Raw genomic sequence first — 26282 nt, 5'->3', positions numbered from 1 at the left:
CTGCTCCCACTGCCACATTCATTACCACACAGCTCTTTTTTCATGCTTTGAAGTCCATCACTCTCCACCAGTTTGCTGTATCTTGGGATATGGCCCCGGACTTTGGGCTCGTTTATAGATTCAGGGAAAAGAGACCTGACCTGAGTCACTTGATTGCCATCTGCAGAGTGGTGCTTTTCCACCCCCCAGGTACAGATGCACCTCTGCAGAGCCTCAGACATTTTGCTGGAGCTCTGAATGCCTGCACCAGGCTCTGGAGCTACTGAAGTGGCCAGGATCTGTTGCTAGTTTCCCCAGCGTTTTCTCAAGGAGTGTGTTTCCCTTCCTGCTTTTTCAGGATGCCACGTCCACTTAAAATCTTCCAGTGCATGCCCTGTGTTCATTATTTAGCAGTACATGGGAAAACCCCTTCAGCTCGAGCTTGCTGTGAGTGCTGTACAGTTGTATCCCAACTGCCTCCTCTACTTATCTGCTGCATTATTTCTGTGAAAGCAAAAGCTGCGCATGGAACAGATGCTTGGAATGGTATTGGGATCCAATTACTGCACTTTTCCAACCTTACATCTATTGTCTAAACTTGGAGCAGGCATATTTTTATTCCTTGGTGACGCTATATAAAGAGACAATTGGCATTGTGTTTGCTGGCTGACTGGTTGGCAGAGAAGGGGTGGAAGGAGCAGCAGCACCATGGTAGGTTTTATCCTTCCCCATGTCTGTTTATCTCTGTATTTCTTTCTAATGATTCAAACAGAGCAGGAATGATCACACTGCATCCCATGAAATCTCATCTTAGTATCACATCCAGAATGCAGATACACCCCACAGAGTTAGCTGGGAACTCCCAAGGATTCGTCTGCATGTGTTTAACAGAGGAGGAAGGCAGAAAACGTAGATGAATGTGCTGAAAGGAAGGGCTTGTGCAGCTCTGTCCCAGACCCACACACCAGGGCAGCAAAGCCTGGCATGGCTGGTGTGAGATAGAATTAAGGTCTGCTGTGCTGTGGTAGGGACTGAGGGAAAGGGATCGTTCTGGAACTGTGAATGTGTTGCTCTTGTGCCTGTGGGGAGAAGTAGGAAGCACTGCAGAAATTTCTGTGTCTTGTCTTTGCCCTGCTCACCTTTGGCTTTTAGCTCTGGGACTCCAACAGCCACCTCACTTGATGTGATTCTACGGAGCAAAGAGCTCCTGCCTAAGGAACCGTGGGCAGATTGGGCAGATCTCTTTCTCCTGCAAATTCAGAGGAATGACTACAACAATATCAGAAAAAAAAATTAGTAGGTGATTTTCTCTGTGTTCATTTTGCTCCTTTTTGCAGGTCCTTTTCAGGCGTTCTGAGAGCAGTGCTGCCCAGTGGCTCCCTGAGGCTATGGAATATTTGATTGTGGAGAACACCCGAGAGGGAGTTGTATACGAAAAGCTTTCTCAAAGCTTAGTTCAAACTTGATCCCGTTTAAGCAGGTGATGAATGTGATCCACGTGCTGTTCTGAGCAGGGCAAAACCACATTCAATGCCTTTTCTTTTTTGTGCCATGCACAAAACAAGTTCCAGTTTCAGCCGGTGCAAGCCCAGTGTCAGTGTTTTCACACTAATCGTGTTCCTCAGCAGTGTTTCAGAAGGGAGCAGTGCCTTGTGCTGATTATGCCTCTTCAGTTGTGGATTTACAGGTTTCCCTTTAATCGGCCTCACTAAAGTCTAAGCCAGCCCTTTTGTGGGGTGGGGAGCAAGTGCTGGGTCTTAGCTTTTCTTTTCCCCCTCTTTTTATTTCTCCAAAATTTCATTTATCAATTTTTTTTCGTGCCTGTTTAGTTCAATGACACACCAACACTCATTGATGTTTGAAGATATTCCAGGACATTCTGTGATGAAATGCTTAAGTTAGGAGACGTGAAAATATAGTGAGAGACTCGTCTGTCTCCTCGCTCCCAGCTCAACTGACGATCCTCTGTGGTGGTTCTTTTCATTGTGCCTTTTGTTTTGGGAAAATTTCTTCTGAGGTACCTTACTGTACAGGGACTCATGAAACAGATTTAAAATGGAAAGAAAAAAATAGCCTTAATGAAAGAAAGCTGAAGAATATCTTTACATAAGGAAGTGATCATTTTTTATTAATCAGAGGGAAATGTATATGTAATTATGCTAGATGAACTCTGTGGGGAGGTTTTTTTCTCTCTTTATGATGTCTTAAGGGATTTATAAATATTACAGAGGTTTTATAGCATCATAATATTTCAGATGTGCAGTAAAGCTACTTTCAAAGGATTAGTGCAGACAAAGCAGCATAGTAAAAAATAATTACAAGTCAGCCAGTGCTACTAGGCTCTGACATCCAGGGCTGATGAGAGTGAGAGAGGCAGGGTTCAGGGAGATAATTTTTCTAACAAGAGCAGACCACACAAGTGCTGTGGAATGGAGTTCTGAGAACTGTCTACAGCTCTCCGTTCATTCCAGGGAATTTCAGACAAGATGGGTCTGCGATGTCTCCCCGCGTGCTCTGTGCTGATGGGGAGAAGGAAGGGCAGAGGCACAGGCAAGGAGAGGGAAGCCTTTTTCTTATTCCCCAAACACTCCCGTGTTTGTTCAGCTCGAGTGACACCTCGTAGCACATTCTGTATGCTGAGGGGAACTGCGTGCCCAAAAATAGCCTGCATTCTGATCCGATGTGCTCTGCAAGCTGGAATGTGCCACCTGGGCTGAGACAGGCACTGACCACGGAGCAGCCATGCTGACTGACCCCACCAGCTGAAATGGGGCTGCCTGTGGGACTGCTGATGTGTCTGTGTCCCTATGTGTGTCCATCTGTGTCCCTGTGTGTGTCCCTGTGTGTCCCTGTGTGTGACAGCCCTGTGTCTGCAGGCAGGGACTGCTCACCTGTTGACATGAAGGAGAAGAAAATTTGTCAGGTGGGAGAAGCTGCTGTTGAATTTTGGGTCATCGAGGTGGAGGAGTCTGCGGTTGGAGAAGCTGGAGAGGTTATCTGCTGCTCTGGGATAGGTTTGGGGAGATAATGCCTTCCCTCTGCATGTCTGCAGGAGAAAAAGGAGGCTGTGATTGGGAAGGGGGTTTCTGCGGGGCGGAGGAGAATGCTTTAGCATCCAGAAGTGTGAAGCAGGGAGGCTGCAGTCCAACAGATTTTTGTATCTAGCAGGGATCAAAGGTGTGTCTGTGTGGGTGTGTGCAGGCTGGGACTACACACAAAATGGAGTGAGGATGAGAAGGGAGGGATCTGTTTGTGACTTCGGAGCAGGTAATATAAAGATCTTCTGTTTCTCAGTTCTGATAACGTGGGGTTTATTTGAATGATCTGAGGCTGCTGCCTGTTTGAAATGCAAATTGTGCCCTTAGAGCAGTTTGTGTTGCTTACTCCTCTAGACTGTTCCCTCAAAGGCAGCACTTGGGTTGGCCTTGTGCTGCTCACCTGCCATGGAAAGGACCTAAACCACACTAAAAAACGGTGGCTGGTCCATAGCTGGCATGTTTGGTGCAGATGCAGTGTAAATAATCTCAGCAGAGCAAACTTGCGAGACAAAAATCAACAAATATCCTGTCCCATGCTGCAGCAATCCCTTGTCCAGGCCTGAGATGTAACTTCTCATTCAGAAGCTGTATTTGATGATAACAAAAATCTGAAGACAGGAAATGTCAGCACCGAGATCCCAGAGTGGATGAAAAACAAGGAGAGAGTGTGATGGATGAAAAAGTAATAGTAACTGAGAGTTACCATCATACAGTGGATCACAGCAGGGGACAGAGTCTGAGCAAAATGATGGATGATTCTGTCTTTCTGTAGTTGTAGATGTAGTTGCAGAGGAAGGAAGTACAAAATGTGAAACAGTAAAAAACTGGTGGTATCTTATGTCTACTTTGTCCTGGACTGAATAAACACTTACAGGTACAAGACAACAGAATCAGGGTCTTAACCATGTCTGCTGTTGATTCTCTCTGCACGGCTCTCTCCCTGTTTGTCCACTGAGGTTGTCTCTGGTAGGAAAATTAGAAGAAGACACAATAAGCAGCTGAGTAGGGAAGTGCTTCTGCTTGTGTTCTTGACTCTGCTGTCAGGAACACCACACTGTGTCATCTTTAATTATTAAGAGTATTTTCTAAGGGACTTAGAGCATGGTGGACCAAACAAGGAAGTGACTTCCCCAAACCAAACCAAACCAAACCAAACCAAAGCTGTGGCTTGTGGCAGAGTGCTGCTCATCTCTCCTGACTGCCTGTGGAGATATCCCTGTGCTGCAGGAAATGCCAAGTGGAGGTTGGTTACTTCCTACTTACTGAAGGGTACAAGTGTGCCCCTGAGCAGGCACTGAGGGACCTCGCTCCCCCTGCAGCAGCTTGCCTGGTTTTCCATATTTTTCTGGGTTTTCTGCAAAACACACTGAGGGGTGGAGATGATAAAGCTCTGCAATAATCCACTGTCATGGATCTGCTCTAGCACCAGCCTTTTATGAATTTATCAGGGCAAACAATGCCTCATGTTCTGAAGTAAGAACAAGGTATTTTCATTTCCTTCCTCCTTTGTATGTAGAGACAGAAACTGATTCCTCGCCCCCGTTTCTTCTAGGTCACCCTGAAATCAGATTTCTTCCCTCTGATTCACTTGAACATCCCCCCTCTGCCCCCCTCATCTTTGCAGCATATGAAAAATGGATCCCTATTCTCACATCCACAGAGGCAAAGGCCATGCACACTCTGTCTCTGCCTGCCTGTGTCCCTGCACACCCTTGTTCTTTTGGGCTCCCTGACACTGCCAGGGAGGAGAAATATAAAGAACCTCAGTGAGGGAAACTCAGCTCAAAGCAAATGCCTGGTACAACAGAGTTTTCTTGGGACCAGATTTTGGTATGGCTCCATTTCTTCATTTAAAGCTTCTAAAACAAACCAAAACCAACCAACCAAAACAAGAGAAAGAAGACCCTTTAAAATCCAGGCTAATTGAAGAGTGCTAACACCGGTAAGACAAATGAGTGATATGCGACAAGCCTGTGGTTTCTCCTCTAAAGTGAAGTGTTGTTTTCTTCACAATGGGATGATTAATACACTCAGGCAGGAGTATTAATAGGCTTGTTCAGTTGTTGCAACATTCTTCCCACTGCTGCGTTATTGAGGCCTTGGAATCTGAGCCCAGGGGACCCTCAGCTCTTCAGTTTCTCATCTGGCACGTTTTGTATGTCAGCCTCACAGCACATGTTGCAATGAGAGCTGCTCTATCTTTGCAAAGTGCAGCCTGGCACACTTTGGTTTCAAGAGTGGGGAAATCAAGGCAGGCAGAAGTGATGTGTCAGTCACCCACTTTCTCCTCTGTGGGTCACCTACTAAATCCTTGATAGGTTAGAAGCCATATGTTAGCTCAGTTCTGTGATGTTCCTTTTAATATGCCACTCTTTCAGAGAGATACTCTGGAGTCAGAATCCTGATTGTGTTTGTTAAAAAATTCTGGAGTGTTTGGAATTGTCAGACAGCAGCACAGAATGATTCTATTCTCAGAATTATTCTTTTCTGTAACACAGACCTATTTCTGTTCTCTTAGAGCTGCCTTTTAATTCAAGTTACCCACCAGAAAGGCAATGTACTCTGTTCTGTTCCTGCTCCACCTACTTCTCTCTCAGCCTTCCTCCTCACAGCACCTGCCTGCCCACAACTTGTGCAAAATGGGGGTACAGTTCTTTCTGTGATTATGAATTTCCTGGCCTTTGAGGGCAGGTAAGCTGCATTCCCAGTACTGGGAACTGGTAATCCAAGATGCTCTGTATGTTGGATGCTAGAAGACATAGCCTGAACCTGGTGATGGAAGGCCAACCCCACCTGGCAGCTGTTCATGGGGCCCTGTGAAATGTATTGGTGGTCTCAGCCTCCTCCAAAAGTGAGCAGGTCATAAATAGGATCCACACCCACACCTTTGGCACAAAAACTAAAGATTGATTGAGCAACATGGGCACTGATCTCTTCTGTCATCCCTGGAGACCACAAACCCCAGAGCATAACAGTGAGCAAATATGTTAGGATGAATTTTTCTAGTATTTCTTCTAGGCTGGAAGTAGATGATCTCTAAGGTCCCTTCCAACCCAACCCATTCTATGATTCTGTGATATTACAGTAATTGTTCCCTGTATAATCAATTTTCAATCTTCTCTGCATTCACTAATGTAAAGAAGCTTTTTGGGTGGGTTTTTGACTTGCTGGTTTGTTTCTAATAGATATTGAGCAGCAGCTTTTGCATTTGTCTGATCCTTCCTTACAGCTACAGCCCTTGCTTGAAACCTAACAGCCCAGAGAACCCAACAAACAGAGGAATAATGGAGGAATTGCCAGTGTCTGGCATCTGAAGGAGCTGGACCCCACTGTCCATGGTTGTGGTGATAGCTTAAAAAATGCAGATGGTTTGCTAGCACAGGGAATATTTATCAGGCTGAACATGGATGCTGTGTTTGGCCACAGCAGAACAGACCATGAGGAGGGCAAAGCCTGCTTTGTCTCCAGAAGGAGCAGCTCCAGGAGCCCAGCAGGACCAGTCCTGCCGAGGCCTCAAACCCTGTGGTCAGTCCCCCCCCAGCTGGCAGTGCTCTCCCTGGGTAACATCTGCTTTCCCTTTACCTCAGGGAACAAATACATGTAAATACGTAGGATTGTTCTGAATATTTCCATTTGATCTGGATGTGTTGAAAGCCTCCACCAGGCACCTCACGTTATGTGGAAGATTGCCCATTACTGCTCAAAATAACACTTATTTCATGTGTAGGAGGAGGAGGGAATCTGTTTATTCCAAAATCAATATTTCTACATTCATTAAACATTCCACTTATTAAGTTCTTTTTTCCATGCCTGTGGTGGCATTCTATCCTTGTTTTTATCCTCACTACAAGAATATTTTTCACTCAATTTCCATTCCTATTTCCAAAGTTTAGTTCTTTGAATTAGCTGATAGGAGCTTGACAGGTCTGGAGTGTGAGTATGTGGGAGAGCATCTAACATTGCCCTAATTCCCCCCCTTCCATATCCTGGGATCTAAACCAGGGTGTCTGAGTGCAGAAATCTGCCTGGCAAATTAAATTGATCAGACAATGTATGCTTCAAACAGAGTCAAGTGGGAATATTTCCTTGAGCTGCTCTGCTCCTCAGGATATTTGAAATCAGTATTGAATTTGAACTTTCACAGGCTTTTTTATTTTGATGAAAGGAGACAGTAGAAGTTGCCTTCTGTTTCATGCAGAATAGCCCAAACTAAGTAAGACTAATTTTCTGTGACATGAGAACCAGGTGGGACTATGATAATGAAGTTTAAAAGTAAAAATGATAAAGAAAAAAGTAATCTGTCTGGAAGGGAACTCAAAAGGCAATGCAACTCATTATCCTGCCCCAAGTAAGGATAACACTGTGGTTAAAACACTTCTGTAATCCTTTGGAATCACAGATTTTATTCTTTACTGCAGAACAAGAACTGTATTGTCTTAGGCAAGCTGGTTGGGCCCTTATTCAAAGATATTTAATGAAGTCTAGTTCTGACTGATTTTTAGTGAGCATTAGATTCTTAGATACCATTGTAGCTCTTTCCCCAATCTTTCTCTGTCTCAGCCTCCAAACTTGAGAAAGGTGATAAAAGCAGTTCTGCCCTTCCATTTAAGATGACTATCTTGAATATTAAAATAACATGGTCTGGTAAGGTACTGTACTGGAGTGCCATAGGTTGGTGCAGGAATAGAGATTCCAGGAGTAGAAAGTGTTCCTGCTTGGGAAGGATTAATCAGTTCTGTCAGTGCTGGTCCAGACCAAGCAGATTTCTAAACACTTCTGTGTGAGTAGGAAATGATATAACTTCCCTTTATAGTTCCTGAGCTGAGTCTTCATGCAGGGCCTTGTTTGGAGTTTGGCTGCCAGTCCCAGCATGGGAACTGGGAAGAAGAAATCCTTGTAGGCACTTACCTGAATTCTGGCAGTTCTTGAGAACAGCAGGCTGGGAATTCCAGCTCATATCTCCAAGTGACACCACTCCACACCAAGTGATATCACTCTTGAGCTCTGCAGAGCCAGTGTGGAAGGGGAGTGGTCCCTGTGTGAAATGGTCTGTGACCCACTTAGGTGGAGGTGACCCTGCCCAAGGAACAGGCAGCTCCTGGGGGGAACGAGCAGTGCAGCAGGCAGGATGCTGAGCCACACTTTGGGTCCCTCACCTTTTTAAAGGCACCACAGTGACAAAGTGTCCTTGTTTGTCTGAGCTGTCAGGTTCCAGGACACAGCAGGGAGTGGCAAAAAGCCTCAATCTGTTAATAAGGCAGAATTTTTATCCCATATTAAAAATATATATATGTATATTCAATCCTATACATACATCTAAATCTATCTGTCTATAAGATTGAATTTAAAACCTCATAATAACAAAGAACAATCCTCTTGTGTTACTTGACTGTGTATTTTTTACCTTCTGTTGAAGATGTAATTTGTTTTCATGGGTGCTTAACAGACAAAGGAATATGTATTTGATCTTCTTATTTGTATTACAGGCTCCCAAAAAGGCAAAGAAGAAGGTAGAAGGTGGTTCCAATGTTTTCTCTATGTTTGAACAAACCCAGATCCAGGAGTTCAAAGAGGTTGGGAGCTACTCTGCTGTTCTCTATAGTCTCCTGTTACTGCTAATGAATAACATAGGTTTTGTTTGTAATCCTTATTCAATTCTCCATCTGCTTTAATAGAACACACAGTTGTTTTCTGAATCATCCCTGTGGTTTTGGCTGGTAGATCATTTTCCTTGTGTGTTTGTTTGTTCTTTCTTTCATTCTTTCTTTCCTTACTTCCCTCACTCGTTCCCCTGTTTCAAGCTCTAGACTTACTTGAAAAGCACCCAAGCCCCCCACCCCAAAATAAAGGAAAAGTATAATCTCATCCAGTCCAGCCCTTACTCAGGAAAACACTTGAGCACACGTTTAAAGTTAAGTGGTATTTTAAATAAGAATGGTCTTACGTGCTCAAGCATTGTCCTGAATAGAGATGCCAGATTGAACCAGGGCTTTCATTCGTGCTCTGTTCCACAACAGCAACAGAAAATATTTGTCTGTGCCCTTCTAATGCTGCCCACAAACTGGGAATGAAAATGCCAAGAAGCCCTTAGCCAACTTTCTCCACAAATGCCAATAAGAAAAGAAAACATGTGGAGATGAACTAAGCATCTTTCACTCCCAAGGGATTTGGTGTTCCATGCATTGTAGGTTCTTTGACCAGTTACCTGTGAGGAGCTAAAACTGATGGGGTGGCAAAATCTGCCAGATATCTGACAGATAATCTGTCTGATGAGTTTATGTTCTTTTTCTGTGTGAACATTCTAGAATGACCATGAGACCATCACATTCTGCACTGGTTTGTCATTTTAAATTACTGATTTTTCCCCCATTTTTTCTAACTCATATCTCCAAAGCAATATCCAGTGTGATAAATGTCTACTGCTTCATTTTGTGCTTTCACGTGGATTTCAAGTTTGCTTTCCTCGAGGACTCCCACCAGGGAAGTTCAGTGATGGACGAGACTAAACCCCAAGGCAAGGACTGGGAATACGATCCAGCTAAATGAATTGGAACCACTAATCATTTCTCCACAGTCAATGGGAATATGTCTGACTCTCTTCTCCCACCTCTTCTTCATATGCTCGGAAGTTCCATTGTATTTTCTCCAAGGATTAATGTTTGAAGATGCACCAACACAAAGGAGAACTGGACAGAATGCCATTATTTGATCTTCTCTAAATCAGATAATACTGGGAGCATTTCTAGGAGGATGGTGGCAGAATAATGGCAAAAGCATGAGGCAGTGGAGCGGCTGAGTGAAACCCAAAACCATGTTGTGTCTAAAAACTGCATATTTGGGATGAGTATTTCTGAAAAGCTGGTTTCAATTCTGAAAACAATTTCATCTAGAGAGTTCAACTAGCTCACCAACAAATATTTCAGCATTGCTGTTACGTTATCTGAAGTTCACCCATTACAATGCCTGATGCTCTTCCTGTCTTCTGTCAGCTGCCTGGGTTCAGTTTTGCACTTCATATTTTCTTTCTCTTTTGCTTCTGAATTGTGAGGAATCAGCATTTAAAGCAAGGAGAAAACATCTCCAAAGAGTTGGGCTTAATTTTTTCTAAGGGGATGGTTTGGAAGGTAAATGTAGGATTATGAACATGATTCTGAAAGGAGCCTCATGGGCAAACTGGGCTGTGAGCAGCGGGGCTTTGCAAGAAACTGGAGCTGAAAAAACCTGAAGATAAGTGGACATAACTTGTTCATGGGAAGAAGTGCACCCTGTAGGGCAGCAGACTTTAAAACTCTGCAAGTTACTGTATTCTCAGGAGAACACTGTCTGAAGAAAGAACAATTCCTGGCCATTGCGAAGATGCATTACCATATTGATGTGCCTGTCAGACAGATAACCAGCTTCAGAGTCAGGCCAGGATCAACTAATAGTCCCCATAGCATGACCAGGGGAATTTCAGGTCATTAAAATCTTTCCAAATCAATGAAACATTGTAAGTGTGATGGCAGCCAAGAAATGGACACACAAATGGGTAAACAGGTAGATGAGCAGTTAGCTGGCTTGGTAAACAATGGTTAGAGCACATGAAGTCTGTGTTGGCTGAAAATAAAATAACAGCTGTTTTTTTCTATCAAAAGTTAAATTTTGACTGACGAGTATTTAAGGTCAGCAGAGCAGTGTCAGTCAGAGCACACAGTACAGTCTCAAAGATGCAGTGTATTGGAAAGGGGAAAAAAATCTTTGAATAAATAATCTTATGGAACCTACATTTCTCTGTACTTTTGAAAGTTCAGCTATCTCTGTATGAGGGATCATTCTAAGGCCCAGGAGGAATCAACTTCAGTTGATAGCAGAGAGATATCCACAGAAATGAAATGTTTTACAGAAACATTTCAGCCTAATTCAAAGAATGGAGTATGGGGACGGTACAAACACAGAGCAACCTCTGGCTAAATCTGCCCTGAATAAAGCCTCCCTAATTCAAACTTTTATGGGTTAAGGGATGAATGGCTGGAGCTGCCAGCACTGGCTTCAGCCCAATGCACGCTGCACTGAGCATTAATTTACTAAGAAGAAGTTCGGGTGGGTTTAATTAAGTCCCTTGCCAAGGTACAGTAATGTGTTGAAAGTGAGGAAAGTGCAATGATGTGGAGGAATCAAAGGAAGTTAAATATTCGTTTTTCCAGCACGAATATCATCCCCTCATGGACTGATGTGTGTGATTGGAGCACTGTCCTGTGCAATGGAAATGGCAATACATGTTCCTTTTCCTTCCCACAGGCTTTTACCATCATGGATCAGAACAGGGATGGCTTTATTGACAAAGCAGACTTGAGAGACACATTTGCTGCACTAGGTAAACTGATAATTCAATACTTACAAGATATGTTGTCTCAGTTTCAAGCACAGAAGGAAGGTTGGTATTAGAATGACAGTGGGGAAAGAAATGAGATCCACAGGAGGCAAAAGGAAACCTGTTCAGTTTGACCCTCCTCCCTGTGGTAGCTGGGATCTCACTACAGAGCTCCAGCTGGAAAGTCTCCTGAGCAGGGAGTGGAATGAAGGTCTGATCCCTCCCCTGCAACTATTTCAGAAGAAGCCCACCCAAGCAGGGGTCCATGCCAGGCATTGCTGATTTGCCTCTGAATCCAGGCTTCCCAGGCTGCACCTTTTTCATCTGGGAGCCATGGAATATCCCCTGATTAGCACTGCTGTCATGGACTAGCTGCCCCTCTGCCCACACAAATGTAGGAGGGCTTCATGTGAGGTTCTGTGCTGCTGTGAGTTTATGTGGGGTGAAATGTGCATGTCATGAGATTAGGTATTGTCCATTCCATGGCTATCACAATCTTGATAATATCAAGCAGATTAGAGCAAATCTTCCCAAGGAAAGAAAAAATTTGAGCACTCATGATCCCAAACCTGGACTTGTATCCTTGTTGCAGCATTTGAGGCTTGAACAGTGATGTAGGCATTTGGGCTTTTGCCATCTGGAGCTTATTAAAAAGAGCTTGATAAGAATCTTTAGTGCTCCCCGGGGTGGAATCAGACGCCAGCAGAGTCAGTGCAAGGAGCAGAAGCTCCTGAACTCTTTATTGTGACAATGAGGTTTGCAAACTTTGGCCTGTAGCTACTGTTACCCTGAAATATTTATTTCTTAAGGCCAAGTTCTGCTATCTTTCCTGTTCAGTGAAGCCTTTCAATATCTATAAAGTACATTCACAGCAAATTACCATTCAATTTGAGGAAGGTTGCCGGGGTCTAAATTCTCATCAATAGGGCTGCACAAGGATGGGGAAGGGATACCACTACTCAGCTCATCCATCTGCCCTCTACTCAGAGAGGTGTCTCAATATACAGGAGGGCAAAGACTGAGACCTTCATTCACTTCAGTCACTTTGATCTCTGCTGTATTAATATCAGTGGGGCCCATATTTCACCTGAGGTAAAAAAAAAAGCCCCAAACCAAAAAACAGTTTATTTGGAAGTGCCCCTTCTCTCGTCCACTGCTGGCCGTGTCTTATTTATCCTTCTTGCTCCTTCAGTCACCCTTTGATCTCAGAGCCAGCTCTGCCAATTTCTTTTTCACTGGGGTATTCAGGAGTTGTGTTCTACCATGTTATTAGCAAAGTTGCACAGAGCCCTGAGCTCCCCAGTGGAAGGAGATGAATGGGAATCGTTTTTTGAAACACAATTTATGATTTATTATGAAAAATGATCTCTGCTGCAGGTCGTCTGAATGTCAAGAATGAAGAGCTTGAAGACATGGTGAAGGAGGCGCCAGGTCCTATTAACTTCACTGTCTTCCTTACTATGTTTGGGGAAAAGCTGAAAGGTAAGCACCTCTGGGGGATTGGAGAGGTATCTGTCAAAGATCCTCAGCACTGAAATATCTCAGCACCTTGCAAATTGTAATAATGTCTCCACAGAACAATGCTTAGAGGCAAGGAGGGATCTCCAGTTTTGCAGACAGAGGGGAAGAATGAAAGGCTAAGGGACGGTGCAGAGGACAATTCAAAGGGGTGATTTAGCTTACACAAGCTAACATGAAAGTGGTGAGTTGAGGTCCAGAAAGTAATGAAACCTCAGCAGCCTGGAGCATGGAGCAGGAGAGTTATTCACCATCAGAAGGCTCCTGGGCTGAACTCATGCTCATGCTCTAGTCATAGCACTCCCAGTGTTAGCTGGTTTTAAATATTTCTAAAAAGCCCACCCTTTTTGCACTCCTTCGGCACATTAAGCAAACATGGGCTTCCCTCATTTTCTGTATTCACTGTAACCCAGTGGCCCAGCCTTGGCGTCACTTGAGGTCAATAGCGATTTTGGCATTAGGGGAAGATTTCACTGAATAACCCTTAATGGAGCGGATAAACTAAAATAATTATATTTCAGTAGATTCACAATGATAAGGGAGAGGGATTTTACCCACTGCCACAGAATATATAGGGAACACTGGGGGAAGTTCAGGAAATGTGGGTAGTAAATTTGGTGTGTGAGCTGGCAATTTAGTCATCTCTCTTCTCCAGTTAATGGCTGGAAACTTCAAGAGAGGGGGTGTGAGGCCAGGATAGAACTCCAGTCATCTTCCTACAGGCATAAGAGAAAGGTGAAAACCTTCAAAGCAGGGCTGGCCTTAGCCAAGCACGTTCCAAAAGTTTGTTAAAATAACTAATGAATAGAAAAATGGAAAAAATCTGATCCTATCTTCTTAAAAACATTTATTGTTTTGTTGCTGGACTCTGGCTTTATATTGCTGAACACAATTCCAGTGGAGGGTATTCTATGCTTGGAATAGAAAATAGAGAGGTCTGAAAGAAAGAATTCATGTAGCTGGTCCTGGAAGAAAGACACTCTTGCTAAAGAGGGCAGGAAGTCTGGGAAGCATGAGAGGTGATGGAGAAGGCTGACTGAGGAGGGGATTTTACTCCCCAGACATCGATCTGTCTGTGCTACCTCCACCAGGACATTCCAGTTGTCTTCTGGCAGAGTGGGCAGTGCCCTGGTCCATAATCTTCCTCCTGGAATATGTGATTGTTTGTGTGGGGTGCCCTGCTGCCCGTTCCATTTGTGAGCACGCAATCGAGCTCCTCCTCCTCTCCCCTCTTCCCCCTTGCCCTGAACGGTTGCTGGAGCTGGCAAAGCCTCTGGCCCTGCCAATCCTGTGGCCTAAAAGCAGAGCCAGCACAGGAAGGTGAATGGCAAAGCAGAGCCCTCTTGTCTGCAGGTTTCCTGTTGGCTACTAGCAAAGGAGGAGGGTTTTTTTAATTTCCATTTGGTGAAGGAAAAATCACAGCTGTGCTTGTCATGCCCTTCTGGTTGGGTTTGTCATGCAAAGGAAGCAGAGCCAAAAGACTGCACATTCCCAATCAAAACTAATTGGGATGAAGAGCCTTTGTAGTGCAATTAGAAAGGGAGAAAGGGCTAGAGGAAGTGGATATGGCAATTTTGCAACACTCTTTATTAGCTAAGTACCACTCAGAGAATTTGGTGAAAGGTGCTTTCTAAGTAGAATTTGTTTTGCTATAATTGATTTCTGTCATAAAGGGGAAGCTGGGATTTTCAGGATGAGCTTTAGCTTTGTGTGTTGAGATTATGATGCCAGATGAACGGCTAACAAAACTCGGTTTATGTTAATGCCAACCACATGGAGCTGCTTCTACAGGGAGTCAGAATAATACAATTTGTACAGAAAACAGAGATGCCGCACATCAAAGAAACCACTTTATTTACCAGCTAATCAATAAAGAATGCCTGCTGCATTGCTTCTCTTCAAAGCCAAAGTCCAAGGATATGACAGAGTAGAAAATATAAAACACAGTAAGGAAAAAAATCCCTCCCACAGCGGTGACTACTTAAAATGCAGCCCTCTCCTCGGAGCTGGGGGATGTTTCTCTTCATGGGACAATCAAAACACTCATTAAACACCAATGCTCTTTGCATTGATCACAGATTCATTGCACTTTGAATACATCGCCTACAGCTTGGCAAAAAAATATACATGGCCATTGTGTGGCAAGAAGGAGGCCATATAGCCCGAGGTTTGTTCACTATTATATCCACTAGGATCCTGCTAATCCTTGTGAAATCTTTTCAACAAAGCAAACTGTGAAGGCATCAGGAGTGTCTGTAGAGCAGGGAACCTTGGCTGGGTTCTGTTCTGGTTTTACCTCTGCCAAACTTTGAAACAAACTTTGAATCTGCAATCCCTTGGGTTATATCCTTTTTTAATCACTCTTTCAGCATACCAAATAGCTTCACTTTGTCCATGGAATCAGTTCATCTGCTTGTAAATTTGGTTTCCTACGGTTACAAAGATTTGTATTATGGATACTACGGTAGTATTTTGAAATATTGGGGAATAGTCAGAAACAGAGTACACAGTGTATCCTTTAGTGTGGGTTGAAAATGAGTGTACTCAGAATCTGCAGTATTGCAGAACAGTCACAAGCTCCAGCCAAGATTAAGGCACTGTGAAAACGACACAAATTTTTTCCAGTCTAAAGAGATGGAGTAGATAATGGAAGGAAGAAAAGGAAGACCATTGCAATCATTTTACTGCTGGGAAGAGAGGGACAGGGATATTAACGTCATACCAAAAATCTGTAGCCCAACTAAGAGCAGAAGCAAAATCCTGTGGCCACAGTTTAGTGCTTTAAACCACCCTGTTTCTGTAAGTAACACTTAATGAAGAGACACTTAAGGGGAAGGGCACAATGGGATATAAGTGCAGATCACCACCTCACATTGATCATCCTGTTTCCATTGCATTCCATTGGCATTGGGATTTTATGATGAACTCCATTTCCTTTAGTGAGGGAAATAACCTCTTCTCTATATCGCCAAGAACAAGTAACATCAAAAAGTGTTTTTACAAGGAACGTACAGTGCAAGATTAAAGGAAGCCAGTGAGGAAAACAGTTTGTTATATTTTCATTTCTGAAAGCCACTAATCCTCTGGGTACTGATATTGGAGACCAGTTCCTGGAAGTTTTCTCTCCTGCAGACATAGAATAGATATGAGTTATTATTTTTAAGCTTCTGAGCATTGAACTATTCACCTCTATTGTTTATCTGACATGACAAATGCTGCCGACTTAGGGAACCTTTGTCTCCAAACCCACAACTGTAGACTTCTCCATTTTGCACTGTTTTCAAGCGAATGCAATTACTTAGCAAGTATTCTCTAGCCAGAGAAATCTATCCAGCCTTCTAAATTATATTTCATTAATTTTAGGCACAGACCCAGAAGAAACCATTCTGAACGCTTTTAAGATTTTCGACCCAGAAGGAAAAGGCCGCATAAAGGCAGACTAGTAAGTTCATTTCAAATCCTTTAGAAGAATAACAACAATAATAATAATTGCACAGTTTTAAAGAAGTGCTTAAAAGCTGTATTTTTCACAGTATTTTAAGAGGCAGAGAAACATTTAGCTTTGTAAGCCAGAGTTAAAAGTGTGGACTGTTGTATGAATGTATTTGTATACCAAAAAGAGATGTTATTGTCTTCAGACATTGTAAGAGCCAATGGAAACATAATCACATGTAGGCCATTAGATAGCCTTTTTTTGAAGGTCTGGATATAAATCGACATATGACTCTTTGTAAATTAACTCCATATGTAAAATTAAAATGAATGTCTGCTGCCTAACTCTCAGTGCTTGACTAAAATGGGAAAGCTACTTCCCTTTTTAAAAAAGTGATCAATTTAATTAAATCTGCGACATGGATTTAGTGCAGGACGTTTTCCTTTTTATGTGTTTATTATTTGAGCCTTCTGCTTCTAGAAATAATTTGCTGTAAAATTCCACTAGATACGGTGAGAGCCAAACCAAACAATACTATTAATAATCCAGCAATTATTGTCAATATGGCTATTTTTAAATAAGGAGGCAGAACCTAATTTGTATTCATATCCTGTTGCACCAACAAAGCAATGTAAAAGGACTTCAAGAGGTAATTGCACAAATGTAAACCCCCCTTGCACTGCCAGAATGGTGCAAGCAGGACTTCAGGTGAGTGAGATAAATGATATCAAATCAGGGCAGTGGATGAGGAGGTCTGACCTATGGCTCCAGAGAAGTGTTTTATGTACGTAGATTTATGCATATGTTTAGATTTGTTCACATGCTGAAATTTCATGGTGAATTTGGGGCCTATGCTTTTACTGCGGCAGCCATTTCAGGCAGATTTTATAAAGCATGATATTTATAGGAAATCTATTAGGGAACCATGAGTTACAAAACTGTATTTGCATCAATTATTTCTGCTTATGTTGTGATAACCTCTGACCAGAACCCCATGGAGATTTCCATGACATTATCTGCAATTCTCAATGAAAGTTAGTTGAAAAAAAAATTCATGTACATTATTTCTTTCCTTTACCAAAGTGCTTTTCTATAGCAGTACCCCAGTGGGTGTGAGAATTTCTGCAAATATGCAAAATAAAAGAGACAGTCCTTTGAGTAAGAACTTCCAAATTAACTAAAACACAAACGGATGTAGCAATCAATCAGAAGGCACAGAGTTGTCCTGATTGTTTTGGGGTTAACGTCACCCAAACAGCTTGGGAAGAAGAGTCAGGGGATCATATCAGAAGTGACTCAAACAACAGAATAAATGTAGCCTGTTGCCAAATAGGGCAGATCACACAGTAGTGAAATCACAGCCATGAAATACGAACTTCTGATACTCCAAACCCCATGAAACGTTGTATTTCCCACCACTCTCTGTAACAGTATCCTGCATACAAAATCTGCAGCTTGCCACCCTGTATCCAGTTCTGCATTCTTTGGATGTTGGAAGCCATTTGGAGTTTGGGGCAAATTAGGAATGCAGTATCACACTCCAAAATGAAGATGAGAGAGAAATATTTTATTTTTCCTTGATGGAAAAGGTCAACCTTGTCCCCACCCCCACTGCACTGCTAACATTAGACAATTGTTTTAGTTCATCACCACAACAGAGCATAATGTTTACTTATTAGACCCGAGGGTAATGTTGATCATTACAGAACAAACCATTAAATCAATTCCGTGGATGTCTTTGAGGTTTAACTTCTATTCATATGCTTCCAAAATGTAGACATTTGAAGTTTTGAAATTATTTTTCTGTTGGCTCATGCAGCCATTTCAATGCGACAGTTAATGCTAATAAATAATATTTCTCCATATTAAAAAATCCTGGAATGTTTCTCTCCAAAACCAGCCATGCTGACCTTTTAATCAGAACTTCTTTTTATGTTCATGGAGTTAACATCCTTCTGGGGATTTTTATGTCTCTTCCCTCTGCATGTTTTCACCTCCAGTCTGGAAATGACTCACTTAGTCCATGTGATGGTAGCTGGGATGGAGCCTTCTAACCTTTCCAGAAGCTCCAGGAGTTTATAACTTACTTCCAAATTCAATGACAGACTTTGTTTGTCTGCATCATTATACCACACATAAAACCCTTCCTACAGCATGATGTCAAAAAGAGAAAATGCTCTCGGTCCCATTCTCAGCTGGTGTAAACTGGGGCAGTGTTTGGAAAGGTTGGATGATTCAGTCCCAAATGCCACTCATGGGGCAAAGTGAGTCAGGCCAACACCAACTGTGCCTGATGCTGAGGCCAATGAAACTTTTCAGATTTGGGTCAGATGAAAATGGATCTGGGGGGATGGAAGAGGTCCCAGGCATGTCGGACTTTGGAGGTGTTTGGCTGAGCTAGAGATGTGTCTTCTCATAGCCATAGAGCTCTGCTCCTTCCCACTCACCTGTTTTTCTCCAAGGCAGCACTGTAGGAAGGGCAAACTCAGTGGAAAACCAAATACGTCCCAGAGATTTCACAGATCATTTTAAAAAAGGTTTTTAAAATACCAGAATGCAACAAGGTATTTGTAACTGTAGAAGGAGTTGATGTGAGCCAGTTCAAGAGATAACATTTAGACTCCTAAGTCAAGGCAATTTGCCCAGAAGATTTGGGGTTTGGTTTGGTTTTTTGGGTATTTTTTGAGAAGAAAATAAGCTTTCTAGAGAAAACACGATACACAAAGAAAAATGTGCATAATTTCTGGCTTTGGAAATTGTTTCTCTATAAAATAAATAATGGAAAATGTGCATAGATCCTGTAGTCAGTCCTTCTTCCTTATGAGTGTGCCAGAGCCTACTGGGCTGTGCATCAGAAGATTATAATTAGATATTTGATCTTTTCTTTTCCCCTAAATACTTTAAGCATGTGAATAGAAGACACACAGTGCCCAGATCTCTTTTCAATTCAGGCCTGTTTGTGATGAAGTTTATTTGTGACTTCTGACAAAATTGCTTCCTTCTATTCACCAAGCTGCTTCCTGGATCACACTTCCTATTTACCTTTGCTAATGCTGTTTGTCTGGGGCATATATATCCAATAATCAATTTATGCTGAGGGGAATGGTCTCTCTACTCTTGTGCCCACTGATCATTTGAGAATTCGACTTCAAAAATGCAGTCGCATACCAAATGTGCCAGAGGAACAGAACAGAAACAGGAATTTGAGACAAAGAGATGAAGAAACTTTGCTAACTGAGTGGTGAAGTAACACAGGAAAAATATATCCAATAACTTAAGCTCTGTCTGTGACTTCAGAGTATTTCCCAAAGCTTGCACTGATACTTTCACACTTGTCCTTGTGAGTAAGATCCTTATTCATTGCCCAGAAGATTATTTTTTCAATTTTCCCTTTCTGGGCTTCCAAATGTGCACTTGATATCAACAAGAGCTGCAGAAGTGTGAGTGCCCCTGATGCAAACTGGGATGTGCAGCCTTTTCCTGGAAAAAATCCCATTTGTTAGAGCCATGAGTGCCATTGTAGCTTTGCCATCCGAAGTGCACTTCTGTCTGGGGGGCTTTTCTCACTGGACATGTGCAGTGCATGGCAGCAGACAGGGAGGATTTACTGCTTTGCCTGAACATCTGCACCCACAGTAGGTGAATTTTGCTCCCCTGGAAGTGTTCCTGTTCAGGCATGATTTCTATTATAAATAGTTAGTTTTAAATATTCCCTTTAAAAAGCAGAAAGGGCTTCTTCCAGAAGAGCTGCTGCTCTCACTCGCCCATAACAAATTCTTAAAAAAAGCAGCCTTTTTTTTAAATCTACAAACCAAACCAGACTTCTATATTCTCCTCAGCTTTTGTTTTTGTACAACAGGCTGCTCACCTGTTATCACAGCTTTACAGTTTGTTATACTACTCCAGAATCGTGTCTGATAATGTATAAATACACTTGGTAGCGACAAAAGGCGACAACTCTGCCTCTTCAGCATGAATGAAAACTGTGAGATTAATATAGGAATTCTTCTACAGGAAGGGGAAATTATTTGAGTTATTGAAGGGATGTTTATGTGAATACAACTGAGCTTATACTGGTGGATGTCCCAGCACGTGGTGCATTTGCTGCCCTCAGCACATGAGTAACTGGGGGAGGTATAAAGACATTTTAGCTAAAGGGGTTAGACTAAAAACAGAAATAATTCTTCCTGGCTTTTCTATTCACCTCTAAACTTAGGTTAAAAAAAATTACAGGCTCGACTGCCTTCCCACAATGGGTTTAAAACAGAGGGTAAATCAGCTGAGAGTCTGCCCCCAAAATACTCTCTTTGATGTAATTGCATGGGATGCAGATTATGTGTGGGATAAGCTCCGTGTTACAGTGCTGTAACTCCAGATCAAGACAGCGCAGCGTGAAATACAACAGGTCTCACACAGTTCCACAGCTCCCCTGGGAATGGCTGCATGCAAATCAAGGATTCTCGGATGATGATTTGGAGTAGTGGCTGGAGTTCTCTTTCAAGTCCTCTTTCTCATTTCATGCTTTGTTCCTTTCATCCTCAGATTTTACAGAAAATACTCTCTCTTTTGGTTTTGTTAAGTGATCCAAACTTTAAACAGCAAGTGAGGAAACCTACCATTTTAGGTTAAGATAAGCATACAAAATTGCTGTATTTCAATTACAGTAATAACCTTAAACAATTTTAAACCTCTATAAAATGTCACAGAAGCAAAAGAAGTTGGCAGAGCGAGGCATTGACACTGATGGGTGCCCACAGAAAATCTCTTACAATATCATGTAAGGATTAACAGCTCTAATTTATGCGGTCACACAGATTTTCTTTCATGCAACTTCAGGAGGGATCTTGCCATCTGAATTGTCATGTGCCATTATCACCCTTTAATCAGGTTATTTCTTTTTATTTGAACAGCATCAAAGAAATGCTCATGACACAGGCAGACCGTTTCAGTCAAGAAGAGGTAAGGAACTTTATTCAAAACAGAAATCCAGCTCCAGCTCCTGTTCAGCAGTAAGCCCTTGCCCCTCTTTAAATGCATGAATTCAGCTGAAATCCAGACTGAGAGGAGGTTGATGCCAGCTCTAGCAATTAGAAACAATTCAAAGCATCTCTTCTGAAGAGCTCCATGGCTAAATCAAAGTCAAATAGATTCTTTGGACTCCCATCCAAGTGCAAGTGTGGCCTATCTCGTGCTGTTCTTCCCCATGGGGAGCTGGGCAATGGATTTACTGGAGTCCAAGTGGATTTGGGTGGGGACCCTGTTCTGGTTTCCATTTCTGGGAGTTATTTGGTTTGAAATCTGAAGTGAGGTACTGACTTGATGGCTTGTGTGAGACTGAGCATGGATTCTGCTGGCTGGGAGGAATTTAGAGGGACTTTATTTTCAGAAGAGGAGATGGAGTGGAGTTGGTTTGTGGACAGAACAGACTGGACAGCCTGTTCCAGTCAGAACAGAGACTGGACTGTACATTTATCAACCAGGGCTTAACTCCCTGGGTTTCAGGGAGAGCTCCTTTCAACAGGGAACGTGTGGGATTCTAGCAGGACTTTATTAACCAGTTGTGTTCCAACTCCTGTTTCAGTTTTACTGAGCCTAAGGAAGACTTTTCCATGGTGGTTAAAGGACCACAGCATCAGGGAGCTGAGCTGGGTTGAACATGAAAAGCTGTTCATGTTGCTGTTCCACAGTCTGTGACACTTATCTCTGTTTGCTTGGCAGATCAACCAGATGTTTGCTGCTTTCCCTCCAGATGTCTCTGGGAACCTCGACTATAAGAACCTCTGCTATGTTATCACCCACGGTGAGGAGAAAGACTGAGAGCAGAGAGAGGAGCTTCTCCTGTGATGATGCATTGAGTTATTTCATTATGCTCTTGTGTACAAGACAAAGTGCTAAACATCCAGGATGTGGAGCAATGTGGTCATCAGAAGAGAACCAATAAAACCATTGAAATAAGATTAAAGTTATTTAATGCTCCTGTTTTTATAAAATATCAAAATACCAATTTTGTGAGGTTTTTTCCCCATCATTTTTTTTCCTGTCAGTGGTTTGAAATGGAATTTTCTTGATGAACTGGTGCTTTTGTGATTTATTGACAAACCTAATGTTCACCAGATGGTCCATTGGGCAGTGCAGTCTTACTTAACCTCTTGTCTTTTATACATAAGCTCCATGTATTAATTGAGAATTCCTCTAACTTATTGCACCAGGAAGAGTATCTGGCAAATAGAATTATGTTCCATTCCACAGCCCCTAGCAATGGAAGTGTAAATAAAACAATCTTAAGCTCTTGTGAATATGCAATATGCCCTCTCCATCTCAGTGATGTGGCCAGATTCTGAAACCACTTGACTCATTTGCTTTGGTGCAAAAAAGCACAACTAGTGGAATATTGGCTGTTTTTCTCATAGTAAATATAACTAGGTGCACTTAAAAGCCAGGAATAATGAATTTCCCCCTTCAGAGACATCTTTATTATGTGGAGGAGGTTGACCATGACATAACAGTAACACCTGGTGTGTCACTCCTGTCCATTTTCCTTGAGTTACAGGTGAGACATGCACTGCAAGGATGTGTTTTGCCAAAGATCACCAAGTTTAGGGACAAAGAGGAGAATTTGGGAACTGTAGCCCATGAAAGCAGATGACCTCTCACTTTTATAATCCAAGAGCAGCCTGGTTTTTAAATGGGCTACAGTTTCTTGTATTTAGACTTCTAGGAACTGGGCATATTCTGCCTATGTGGAATATTGCATGAACACTTCCTGCGTGGGAGTCAGAAGGATGCTGCAGCCAAAGGAAAACAAGCTTCTGCTGTTTTAACAGCTCATGAAAATGCTTTCCTTGTGCATCAGTGCTGCTGGAGCCACAGTCCCACAGACACTGAGAGGAAGCAACAAGCCACTTATTTTCTGTTTTCATCTTCTTCGTCTTTGTAGGAAGAGAACTTGAGGGCAATGTGTTCAATTCTGCCCTCATCAAGAGGGGCAGAAATTCCATGAAAAAGTTCTAACACGTGCATGACTCAGGGATGTGACATTCAACCTTACCTGCATTTTCTGGCCTTCCAGCAAAATCCTCCACTCCATGCACTGCAATAATAGAGAACAACTGGAGTGAGAAGGCTCTTAGCACACAGAAAGTTCATAAAATAAATCTCCCCCTTGCCCCTGTGTGCAGAAGCTGTGTGAACATTGCTGCACCACCACTGTTTTTCCAATATAACAAGTTGATTCCCAGTTGTATGTAGTAGAAATTATCTCTTTTAAAAATACCAGTGGACACAGCTAGGAACAAAATTCACTCCTTTCTTACATGAATCTTACAGAAGATGTGGACAAGGCTTTAGCAGTTCTTGCCCCCTGTTCCTGTAACACTTGAAGCAACACCCAGAGCTGTCCCCTCCCAACACAATGAGCAGCTTCACTGGGCTTTGGGGACTCAGAAAACTTCAATGCAAGAGTCCACATGACCTGTCCTTCCACCTCCTGGCTCACTCACCAGCTGAGCTTTTCTGGACAAGCCCACTTTTTATAGCTGTTTCCCTCAATGGGGTTTTCTCCCCAGAATGTTTTCCCTCACAGGTCCATGACCACCCCCCATGGATTGGGGTTGTAGATTGGCACTGGGAGGTCATGGAGGTTGAGAAGTTTTGGTGGCACAGTCAAAAAGATGATTTATGTATGAACTTCTGCTTTAGGCTCTTCTGCAGACCCAAGCAAGTGACAGCTCTTCTCAGCAAAGAACGGAGCTGCTGAAGGGGGAGGGCTGTAAAATGGATGTTTCATTTGCAGACTTAATTTGGAAATTTCTTGAGATGTAAGTCTGTAAAATGCTTCTGTGAGGCACAAACACATGTACAAAGTGTAATGCTACCTTGTATAAGCCCCACAAAATCACATTCCTGACCAAATGAGTACTGAGCTGAAGTCACTCAGGCATCAGACGTCAGACAGTGCTTATGATTCTTACACTGTGCAAAGACTTCAGAGTGAGACCGAAGACGAGATGACACAGCACACAGGCTTACCTTTGGCCTTCAATCTAGAGAGATTTACTTTTCCTCATGCAAGCTGGTAGGCAAAAACTTCGATGATAAAGCTCTTGAAAGATGAGGTCACACTTTTCCATCAAAGCACAGTTGATGGGTCCTTTCTCATCTGTAACTGTTGCATGACTTCTTCCAGTGCAGCTCTGTGACTTCTCAGGCTGATGGGAGCCTGATCTGAATTTCCTGTCTGGACTCTTGGACCTGACTGCCCTCTTTAGTTCTGCCCTGTTTGGATGTCCCTTTACCTTGCCCTGCTGCAGGCTCCCTGTTCCTTAGGGAGCAGCTGCTCCCTCACACCTGCAGGTGGGGCAGGAGCATGGAGCTGTGGGGAGGATGGAAAACAGGACCACCCGAGTGTGGATTAGGTTGAGCCGGGCTTTATCATGAGGAGAGGCTTGGTTTGGAGCACTGCGATTTTGAAGGAAATCACTTGAATGCCCTTACTTACCTTGAGCAACCTGGGTAACTCTTTTGGAGGAAGATAAACCAGATGCTCTGCTTGGAATTCAGTTCAAACTCCCTCCAGTTCCTGATGGGGCCAAACCAGGGTGCAGCTGTGATCCCTGCAGCAGCACCAAGCAGCGATGCACCACCAGGGTGCTCTCAACCACCAGAGCTCTCGTGCCCCTCTGAAGTGGTTCATGGCTGTACAAAGCCTCAGGTTCCATCTGATCCTGTCTGCCTTCAGGCTTTTTGCAGTTCTGCTCCTTCCTTGTTGCTGCACTTTTATCTTGGTTCAAAATCCATTTCTTCCTTTTTTCCCCTGTCTGTTACCCCAGAATTATGGCACTTCAAGGGCAGTGCAGCTGAGGTGCATGTTACAGACTGCTTGGGGAGATCTTTGGATTGGGCTATGCCACCAGTCTGGTTGCTCATTCGGACTTCTGCACCTTGGGCCCTTGGATCATCCTGCAAGACAAGTGGGGGTTGTAATGCTCCCCTTCTATAAGGGGGAAGGACAAATGTTCAGATAAACATCACAAAAATATTCAAGATTCAAAACAAGCCTGTATTAACCCCAATTTCATTTCAATCTCCATTTTCATAGGGGGATATAGGGCTGTGCTCATGGAGTTTGGATGCAGATTCAAATAACCAAAGGGAACAAAGGGCTCAGATTAATTCCACAAAACAGATTTTCACCAAGTATCATTAAAATGATCAGATGGGAACTGAACTTGCATGAACCCTGGCAGTTGCTCTTCAATGTCAGCCCGTTCACAAACAATTACTATTTGGATGGGAAAAAACAAAGAAGCAGGGTAGAATTGATAATGTATTTTATTAACTCTTAAAAGTTTAATCCCATAAACCTTTCCGAAACCTTGTGAAAGGATAGAGCAGCCTTTGAAATAGACTGTCATAAAAGGCAGAAAAAGGTTCTCATGAGTTCCCCCAGTTTGTTGTTCTGCTTAGAGGCAGGATTGTTGTTACAAACATTTGTCTGACCTGTCTCAACCTTGTAGGTAGCCTCAAGTCCAAAGCTAGCCTTAGATTTATGCATTTTTCCCCCCAACCTAAATCTTTCTGTCTGCAAATTAAGCCAATTTCATCCCTTGCATCCTCTCTGTAACGATGTTAGCACAGTGGAAGCCTATTCAGTTTTCTTTTTTCAATATTCTTTTTCCAACTTTTCCTCCCAGTAATCTTTTCTCCACTCCTAATTTTTCTTGCTCTCTTAAGGATTACCTTAAATTTGTGCATATTTTGTTTTTAAACATCGTATGCCAGCTTGGACACAAAATTCCAGCACCAGCAAGATTGGAACAATTATTTCAGAGGTTGGTTGTCTGTAAAAAGCCAAACAAACCAATCCCCCCCGTGATTCAGCAGCACTGAAGGTTATGAATGTTTCTAGGCAATGTGGGTAGAAGATTATTCCAGACCTCTCTTCCTTAATAACTGCTTCTTTCTG

General features: G+C 42.8%; 1 protein-coding gene across 2 annotated transcripts; it reads left to right on the top strand.

Annotated features, from left to right (window-relative positions):
- Positions 1-503: 503 nt before the first annotated feature.
- MYL10 (myosin light chain 10) lies at positions 504-22284 on the top strand. 2 transcript variants are annotated; one of them, XM_042025980.1, is made up of 7 exons: positions 504-690; positions 8504-8590; positions 11295-11370; positions 12745-12849; positions 16249-16327; positions 21229-21277; positions 22037-22284. In XM_042025980.1, the coding sequence occupies exons 1-7, from the start codon at positions 688-690 to the stop codon at positions 22133-22135; spliced, it is 498 nt and encodes a 165-aa protein (XP_041881914.1). In that variant the 5' UTR covers positions 504-687; the 3' UTR covers positions 22136-22284. The 2 variants fall into 2 exon arrangements, with proteins under 2 accessions (XP_041881914.1, XP_041881915.1); XM_042025981.1 differs by lacking the exon at positions 8504-8590 and having other exon boundaries at positions 645-690.
- Positions 22285-26282: the final 3998 nt, after the last annotated feature.

This window comes from Corvus kubaryi, unplaced genomic scaffold, assembly GCF_017639235.1.
Source record: "Corvus kubaryi isolate FWS band 111438036 unplaced genomic scaffold, C.kubaryi_AGA036_p1.0 37284, whole genome shotgun sequence".
NCBI classification, from domain to species: Eukaryota; Metazoa; Chordata; class Aves; order Passeriformes; family Corvidae; genus Corvus; species Corvus kubaryi.
Note: the sequence above shows the minus strand (reverse complement) of the source record. Positions and strands in the feature narration are given on the sequence as shown.

Excerpts from the sequence above, each read along its gene's own strand:
- MYL10 (XM_042025980.1), top strand. Across the intron at positions 8,591-11,294 it reads AGATCCAGGAGTTCAAAGAG|GCTTTTACCATCATGGATCA; the intron begins GTTGGGAGCTAC and ends TCCTTCCCACAG. Across the intron at positions 16,328-21,228 it reads GGCCGCATAAAGGCAGACTA|CATCAAAGAAATGCTCATGA; the intron begins GTAAGTTCATTT and ends TTATTTGAACAG.